General features: G+C 32.3%; 1 protein-coding gene across 1 annotated transcript in view; it reads left to right on the top strand.

The window, feature by feature from the left end:
• The first annotated feature begins 6,272 nt into the window (after nucleotides 1-6,272).
• LOC106464542 (protein bicaudal C homolog 1-B-like) overlaps nucleotides 6,273-10,019 on the top strand; it is a 63,173-nt gene continuing 59,426 nt past the window's right edge. Inside the window, 1 exon segment of the mRNA XM_013924686.2 lies at nucleotides 6,273-6,418. Coding sequence (XP_013780140.2) covers nucleotides 6,286-6,418 — 133 coding nt within the window. The 5' untranslated portion in view covers nucleotides 6,273-6,285.

Here is a 10,019-nt window from a genome sequence, read left to right as displayed (position 1 = left end):
CTTCTTTTATTTTCATTTTTATCACTTGTAGTTCATATCCCATTATTTTAGTATTTTTTCAAACTACCGTTTGGTCTTCTTCTCTGGCATGTTGTAAATATGTTGGTATTACTGAGTCTTGTAAGTCTACTATGCTCCTGAGCTATTCTTTTTTTCTTGTTTCTCTGCTTTTACAGGGGGTGCTGTAAACGTCTTTTTGTTCTCTTTGGGTTTGGAGGTGGTTTGGTATATAGGTGGTGAATACTGTTTTGACTTTATGCTGTTTACATATTATCTGTATGTTTCAGAAAAACTTTTGACATAGGAGAAAACAACTGGGTGTCTATAGTTTTCTTTTTGTTTATTCTTGGAATTTTCTTTATTTATAATCTTCTTTATCAACTGTTCTGATTACTCATTTCTGTAGTGATATGTTTTTCTTCCTGCGGAGATTATAATAACTTATTAGTGCAAAATACAACAGAAAATTAATATCATAATGTTGAATGGATCATTTTGTGTAAAAATATTATAATCATGGACGATTTTGTAATTCCTTTTCAAACTCTTTGCTTGTTTGTGTGTTTTTAGCGCAAAGATACGCAATGGGCTATCTGCGCTCTGTCCAACACGGGATATCTAATCCCGGATTTTAGCAATGTTAGCCCGTAAACTTACCGCCGACCCACCTGGAAGCATGATTTTACAAAACGTAAAAAAATATATATTAAATTTTGAAAAAAACGGCAACAAGTTTTTAAGACAAAATATTTGTTTCTTCTGTGAAGAACAGAGTGAATCCTTTAAAAACTAATGTGTTTAAAAACTATTCTTGTGTCTTTAACGATACAAAAACATAGTGACATAATAAATCTTGTCATACTGTCCAGATACGAAAAACTTAATGCCACAATGAATCCTGTTACAGGGTCTAGAACAAGAAATACTAAAATAGTGACACAGTAAATCTTGATACAATATTGAGAAACAAAAACTATGTTGAGAAAACTTAGAGACACTCTAAATTTGTTAATGTCGGGCTACAAAAGTAGTGCTACAATACATCTTGTGCCAAGGAATAAAAACATAGTGACACATTAAATATTACCGTTCGAGAATCAAACACAGCAGATCAACCCCAATTTTACATATTTGACTTATGTAGCAACTATAAATTATACTATTATATTAATTTTCTAGGGGCGTGCCCCCAGTCCCCTCTAGATTGACTTGGTAGCACGAGAGCTGCATTTAGTAGCTCATTATACTTTCAATCACTAATTGTAAAATCTGCATATCTAGCCAAACACCCACACTTTCTAACTGTTTCCTACACCACTGCATAGTGATAAGTAATACGTTTCAGTGTCGATTTACAAGAAGCAAAGTGACATACTAAATATTGTTAAATATCGAGATACAAAAAAACAGCCACAATAAATTTTGTCACAGTTTTAAAAAATAAGAAACATAGGCTGGGTCATGGTTTGCGGCCAACTGCCGCAAAAACGTGGTCTTCACTTTGGGGCCGTAAGTGCACTCACTATAAGAGTGACGGAGAAACTCCCACTAGTCAATGTCAGACAAGATTAGTCCAAGAGTTGGCGGTGAGTACTATTGACTGGTTGCCTTTCCTCTTGTGTATCAGTTCAAAATTAAGGACGCTTTGAGTAGATAGCTCTTCATATAATGTTTTGCGAAAATTCTAAAATATGCAAACAACAAAGAAACTTGGTGATGTAGTAAATCTTGTTTCAGTTTTGAGAAATAAAAATGTTACGTCACAGTGTTAAATTAAATCTTATTACAGTGTCGAGAAAAACCAAAATTCAGCGTCACAATGAATGTGATAAGATAAGCTAAAAAGGAAGAAGTAAGACTTGCAATTTATTCTGGTGAGAGAAGTTAATACATGTTTCTTGAACTGACAACAGTTTGCATGATTACTATCTTTATAATTTGTAATATTATTTAACAGAATAAGCTAATCTATCATTCATCTCACCAATTGTTATACCGGTTTCGGGGTATTTAATTCCTCACCAATAACCCTAGACAAGACCAAATCGAACAAACAAACAAAGAAGACTATGAGTCTTATAGTAGTGGAATGTATTAATTGTATGTATTTTTTTAGTCGTCTTTTACTATATTTATATTTGATTTGAAGAATATGCAGCACTGATGGTACTAATTACACAGACCTACGAATTTAAACTTCATAAAAGTTGTTTTGGTTTTGGTAACGGATTTTCCATAATTGTAGACTTCGAAAATAATTTTCATTTTTTTTTTTCTATAGCGTAAGGATTTTTTACAAATCGGGAAGAAGAAAAAAAACTATTACTTAGATCAAATTATTAATTAGTTTACCACAATGAACATTTTTTATTATTACGTTTGTTAACAAAAATACAAACAAAATGAATAAAACTGATGCCAAAGGAATATGCATCCTCATTCATCTTGATATTTTAAAATGTGAAATCAACGTATTTTAGTCTCAAAACTACATGTTGTAGTCTTTCTTTTATGTATTACGTCATAACGTTTTGTGAAAAATCTGTACGTGATGGAGAAAAATGGATATAATTTTCGGATTCAACGTATAGGAATTACTGAAGAACATGTAAAAATTTCAAGATAATAAAACTATCGCAGGCCTGTGTTATTAATTACTAATAATAATTCACGCACGTACTCGCGGTGGGTTCTAGGGGGTTCGGCTGAACCCCCTTTGTTGTGATGTTTAAAAATTATGCTTATATATTTATAGCTCAGTTGCTTATGATAGTTAACGTATTCTGCATTTTCTATATTCTTCTGATGAAAAATTAGCAAATTTGGGCTTTAAATAGTCACATGCTCCCAGTCCCTCATGGCGTCATGCTTTGCATGCTGATTGTGCTTCGCACAGTATTGTTAGCTGTTGACATCACAAATTAGAACCCCTTTCAAACATTCTGCGTACGGGCCTAATAATTACCGTATTTTTCGGTGTATAAGACGCACTTTTTACTCCAAAATTTGATGTCAAAATCTGCTTGCGTCCTATAAACCGAAGGTATGAATAATATACATGTATATATACGATATACACAAGCCATGTGTAAATATATTTAAATAGGCATGCATAGTTTAGTTCAATTGAATGTGTTATTCATAACAATAGCAGTTTTATTTTTCTTTTAAAAACATAACTATTTATAATGCTCCCTAAATAATAAAAAAATAAATTATAGTAATGGAGTTAGTAAAGTTAGTATAGCAAAGTTTCCCAAAACTTTGTCTTCAAAATAAGGGTGCGTCTTATATTCCGAAAAATACGGTACTATTTGTTGATAATATGTTCAACAGTATATGATTTGTAATTAAGTAAGGGAATTAAGTAGAATACATATTTTCCAAGTTTTATTGAAATAATATATGCTTAACTGTTGAATACCTAGTATATCTGATATTTTGCATGTGATGTACACGTGTATAGTGGTTAAAAGATTGTGTACGCATTCTGAATAAATATTTTTTATTGAAGTAATTCATAGGAATCGTTTGGTCATAATAGGGGGTCATGAAACTAATCTTTAGGAATCGTAGATCAAATTTCAGTGGTAAATTCAAAGTCAAAATAATTTTTCCTAACTGTATTTATTAGGGATGTGCCAAATGACTTATTTTACCGTTTTACGGGAAAAGTAGTAAGTCGTAACCCCGTGTGTGTTGTAGGCTTTGTCAATGTGTTCATAATGAGCTCGATTTTGTAATGTTAAGTGTTTTGAACCCCTGATGACTTCGTGAAAGATAAGTGGCCAGTGTTGTTTAAATGTTGTTGGCCGATCGGACTTCCAATTGAACCGAGTTAATGTCTGACCATAGATTTTTGTTCAATTTTAGCTTTTAAAAGATATAACATAAAGAGAAACGTAATAATGTAGTCTTGAACACAAACAATCTAGTTCACGAATAAAAAGCAAACGTGGTGCATACTACAAACTATACTTACTTCTGTCTCCTACCATTCAACCTGTTAAAGAAAATAGATTTTCAAATTATATTAAAAGGAATGCCATTCCAAAATTCTATAAAATCTCTAAAGATAATTTTTAGATTTAGGACTGCATTTTACTCCCTCCTAACACTAGGAAAAACGTTTTTAACGGAGAAATAGAAGGACATACAAACAGAATTGAAAACCCTTCTCTCACATTTCACCGAGATAAAAATATTGAAATAAGTTTTCGGTACCACTTATTATTTCCAAGAGAGACTACATACAATTTCTGATGAACATCAACCAAGTGCTTTTCCTCGAAAATGACGGAAAACGCTTCTTAATAATCATTAATTTGCCATCATAATTCAAAGCACGTGTTGCTACAAAAAAAAGAAAAAGAAAAAAAAAAGCTACATGTTAATCAAAGTTGCATGGTAACACGAGAAGCTAAGAGGTTCTTTCAGTATATGTCTCACGTTCACAACCATAGTTTGGCGAACATTCTATTTACGAGTTAAGAGGTTCTTTCAGTATATATCTCACGTTCTCAACCATAGTTTGGAGAACATTCTATATACGGTACAGCTACACAGAAATATCCAGGGTCCATCTCACCTTCCTCTAATAAACGGTCCAACTGATTAGAATTGAGTTGTATGCAAAAAAAAAAATAAAAAAATGCGTGAATAGAATGACTTACACAGTGAATTTTATATTAAAGATTTTAATATTAATTGTTTTTAATTACAGGAGGTACGGGTATCCAACTACAACAATATAATGTAAAATGTATCTATGTTTCGATGTTAACGGCTGGGGTTACAAGTCTTAAAACACAAAAAATGTACTACAATATGGATTGCATCAATTTGGAAGTTAACCGTCTGCTGTTACATATATCAAAACAAAATAATATACTGTAGAACTGACCAGTTTGGATACTAACTGTTCAGAACTATATGTATATAAACATGACAATATAGTGTAAATAGCATAAGTCGGATGTTAACCAGCTGGTGTTATAAATATAAAAATATGATAATATAATGTATGTAACTGTCTGTAGTTAAAGGTATCAAAACATAACAACATAATAAATATAAATTCAGTTCGAATGCTAACTGTTTGGAGTTAAAGATATGTAAGCACAATAACATACTACACATACAAAATCAGTTGGATGTTAACTGTCTGGAGTTATATATATCAAAACATTATAATATACTGTACAGGACATCTGTATATTCAACCAACTGCTCACCAAGCTACCTTACAGCTAAGTTAAATACTGATAGCATTAAGTGTGTTTACCTAACCAACAGTTGCCCATACAACCTTTACAGCTAAGTTAAATACTGACAGCCCTAGGTATGTTTATCCAACTAACAGTTATCAAGCAACCTTACAGCTAAGTTAAATACCGACGCAATAGGTGTGTTTATCCAATCAAGGTGTGTTTACCCAACCAACAGTTGTTCAAGCAACCTTACAATTAAGTTAAATACTGGCATTTTTAGGTGTGTTTATTCAACCAACAGTTACCAAATATAAACCCAGTGTCACAAAGCTTCTTGTTACTTTCTAAACAGGAATCCAATGATTTTTAACTTTTCATTCGTTTGTTTGTTTGTAGTTAAGCGCAAAGCTACACAAAGGGCTATCTGTGCTCTGCCCACCGCGGGTATTGAAACCTAGTTTCTAGCGTTGTAAGTCCGCAGACTTACCGCTGTGTCACTGGGGGGAGGGGGCTTTTCATTCGAACACTATAATTTAAGTAGGTAGTTCCGTTTTTTGTTTGTTTGTTTTTTTGTAAATTTAAATTATTTTGCTACTATTAGGGCAAAATATACTATTAACAGCTTATGAAATGTTAACAAAAATACTATCCGAAAATCTACTGAAAATTAATACTAGCTACAGGCATTTAAAAAACTGTCTTTTAAAATCAGCTATAGATTTAGGTTGTACTGGTCTGTTTAATGTTTAATGAAAATTAACCCAAATTATTCAATCAAAAATATTTTAAAACAAAATCCCAATGTCGAGGTAATTAACATTTTGATAATAAATATTTCCACTAAAAACGGTTTTAATCCCAAAAGTTTGCAAAACCTAATCTAAAGTAAGATTCATAATAATCTCATGATGTACAAAAATAAAATTAAATACGTAGCATTAAGAAACGAATCACTGAACTACTTACTAATGCGGGCGTATACTTAACGTACACATATACACTTATACGACAAATTACTACGCTAAGGGGTCGGTACAAGCGTGTGTGGTAGTATGACAGAAAGAGAGTGGAAGTCATGCGATTGGCTGGAGAGGAACAGAGCACGGTAATTTCGACCGATTCTCTTGGGTCGTTCGCCTACCATGTCCCGGGACTACAGGAGGAAAGATTTCGTGTTGACCGACGGAAACTTGAACAAATGTTGCAAGGTGAGGATTTTGACTTTTAAGTTACATTTCTTTCATTACTTAGAAAAATATAACTGTCTTTTACTGAACAGTAAAGTGTAGTTTCAAAATGAAGTAACGATGCTAAACGTCGTGGTAGTTGCCGTTGTGTTTATTTTTTTAATCTTTATGGTTGAGCTTTCAATTTCTAATCTCTGTCTACTGAGATTGTCATTAATGTTGTCTGGCAAAAAAAAACAACAACACTTCACGAATGGTTTGTGAAATTTATAAAATAAGTCAAGTCTAAGAATTATAGTAATTTAGTATAACTTACAAGTATAACAACCAAATGAATTTACTGGCCACTGGCTAAATAAATAGGTTGAAATCTTGACCAATTCCTTTTTCATTTTGTTTCAGTTTTGAACACTTCATTTAATATTTAAGTACATATTTATTTCAAGGTTAAAACTTATAGCATAAAATGACCATTTCTTGATAGGGGGTATTTGTTCGAAAATCAGAGTAATGCATTTTAAAGTTGTTTGTTGAACTGGTGTAGGATTACGAACTTATACCATAACCCAGACTGGGATGAAAAATAATGTCCAGTTTCAGTGTGATTGTCATGCGTGCCTGTAATTGTAAAACGCCACGTCTGAGAACCCTAACTTCCCTCCGTTTTTCAAATCCAACCAGTCTAGCGAAATTTCGTAAAAACTCAAGTCAGTTATTTCTTTAACCACGTGTAGCTAATCATAACCAGAGCAATTTATGTTGCCGCCAACAACGAGCTGTTTTGTGTAAGTTTTTAATTTGCTGGTAAAACTAAAAGTTCTTTTTGGCTAAAGTAAATAACTTATACTCCCGTATTGTTTACCTTGAACTTGAAAGGAGATTATCGTACAGTTTCGTTTTAACTGATTTATTAATAGTTTTTATAAAGTTAATTGTGAAAGATGATTAAATAAAGAAGGTGACAATAAAATAAGTCTTCTGAAAGTTGCTTATTTAAGTTTCACATACATGTCAGAATATTTAAAGTTAGGATGTGCGCATGCGACGATTATTAGCAAGGGAGGTTTTTAGGTAGATGTCAAATATGGAAATTTATTTAATAGGATGAGAAGGTTTTTAAGTTTCAGGTAGAAAGAAGCTTTAAAGTACAACTGTTTGCACAGGCAATAGGGCTTTCGCTTGGAGCTTTAAATTACGACAGGTTGCAGATGAGGTAAGGTTTTCAGGTTGCAATTTTTAAATACAACAATTGTTTTCAAAGAGGGGTAAGGTTTTTAGGTGGAAATTTCAAATATAACGATTGTTTACAAAGTGAAACAAGGCTTTCAGATAGAAGTTTTATTAAATTTTACGACTGTTTGCAACTTTGGTAGAAACCTTAAACTTGTCCACTCATTTAAATATTCATCTTGTACTTTTTTTTTTTCCTCTCCAAGAAGATCCTTACCAGAGTTGTAATTACACATGAAATTCCACTGCATTAATATTATGTGAGACAGCGAAAGCTATTCGAAAAAAAGTTATACGAATTAACTTTCTTATATAAAATATTCGGTCTTAGTTAGTGCTTAAAATGTTAGAAAAGACTCGGATGTAGCTTTTAAACTTTTATATTTAAGGGATTTCAGTTTGAAACCTGCTGCAATGGAGCAACTATATATGAATCTATTAAAACCCACGAAGAACATTTTCATTAAAAAGTGTTACTCCTTGTTTTGAACCGACCAGGTATATGTTTTAGTTACTTTTTAAGAAAAGCGACGCAGATCATCGTAATAGCCCCAAACCCCTTCGAATCTGAGAGCCCAAACACTAATGCTGAATTTAAAGTCGCTTTGCCAAATATTATGGGAAAGAATTAAAATGCACGTAAACGTACACACGTGCAGCTGAGAAATACTGTATAAATATTACAATAAATTAATCTCTGTACTCTGGATGCAGTTTCTCTTGTTGTGGAACTTAATAAACGACACTTGTCTCTCTCTCTCTCTCTCTCTCACACACGCACACCATCCTTGTGTAACCTTTCAATCGCAACTTAAATTAAAAGTCTCATTTTATGATTTTTTTTTAGCTAACAAAGTATAATAGTTTGAATTTGTGTTGAACTCTGTTGTAAATGCATAAAACACGCAGTAGTGTGCGAATATTTTTAACACGCTAGTTTTTATTCTTTACAGAAAGGTTGATTATCTTTGTGGTATCGAAAACTAAACTACGTATCACTGCGGTAACGGTAATTCTGAACGTCAAAGTACAAATTGGTTCAGTGACACGAGTTCGTCACATTCATGGATTGTTGTTCTTAGTGGTGTACCGTATCAAGCCATTAAAGTCAAGTGACATGCAACTGTTTATTATTACAAGGGGAGGTTGTAAAACTGGATGGACGCTTGTCATACGGAAGTTTTATTTTAGTTCTTTCTTCTTAAATCTCACGTGCACGTTGATAGAATGATGGGTTCCTTCAGCCAGTTTACACGGCTATTCTCTTTAAATTAGTTTCTACCTTCTGTTTCGTACGGCTATTCTCTTTAAATTAGTTTCTACCTTCTGTTTCGTACGGCTATTCTCTTTAAATTAATTTCTACCTTCTGTTTCGTACATTTTCCAGAAACATTACACACAAACTAATGGTTACTTGGGTACTTCAACCAGTTTACACAGCGACTCTCTTTAGTTTAATACTTACCATGTGTATTGTATATAATTTTTTTATAAAACTTTAACACACATTTTCACGACTTTTCGTATTGGTACTTATCTTTATCACATTCTTTTCATAAACCTTGCATGCAAGATGATGGCATGTACACTTGGTTGGTTCTGATACTTTACATTACTTTTACCCACTGCATTGTTTACTTGTCAGAAGTTTTACACACACAGACTGTTGGTATGGTAATTTACTTTGGGAAATTTACATAGCTTTTTATTAAAACTTACCACCGTAGTGCTAAGTCTTGAGAAACTACCGAAACACTGATGTTGTATTTATTTAGTCAGTTTACAGAACTTTTTAAACACCTTCCATCTGTATTGTTTACTTGTCAGAAACTACCCTAACACTTGTATTTGTTTAGTCAGTTTTTAAACACTTTTCATCTGTATTGTTTACTTGTCAGAAACTACTCAAACACTTGTATTTGTTTAGTTAGTTTTTAAACACCTTCCATCTGTATTGTTTACTTGTCAGAAACTACCCAAACACTTGTATTTGTTTCGTCAGTTTTTAAACACTTTTCATCTTTATTGTTAACTTTTCAGAAACTACCCAAACATTTATATTTGTTTAGTCAGTTTTAAACACTTTTCATCTGTATTGTTAACTTTTCAGAAATTACTTAAACACTTGTATTTGTTTAATCAGTTTACGGAACTTTTTAAACACTTTTCATCTGTATCGTTTACTTGTCAGAAACTACCCAAACACTTGTATTTGTTTCGTCAGTTTTTAAACACTTTCATCTGTATTGTTAACTTTTCAGAAACTACCCAAACACTTGTATTTGTTTAATCAGTTTACGGAACTTTTTAAACACTTTTCATCTGTATCGTTAACTTTTCAGAAACTACTCAAACACTTGTATTTGTTTAGTCAGTTTTTACACACTTTCAT

This window comes from Limulus polyphemus, unplaced genomic scaffold, assembly GCF_000517525.1.
Source record: "Limulus polyphemus unplaced genomic scaffold, Limulus_polyphemus-2.1.2 Scaffold1682, whole genome shotgun sequence".
Classification (NCBI taxonomy): domain Eukaryota; kingdom Metazoa; phylum Arthropoda; class Merostomata; order Xiphosura; family Limulidae; genus Limulus; species Limulus polyphemus.
The sequence above is the reverse complement of the archived record's forward strand: the minus strand, read 5'-3'. Positions and strand labels throughout refer to the sequence as shown.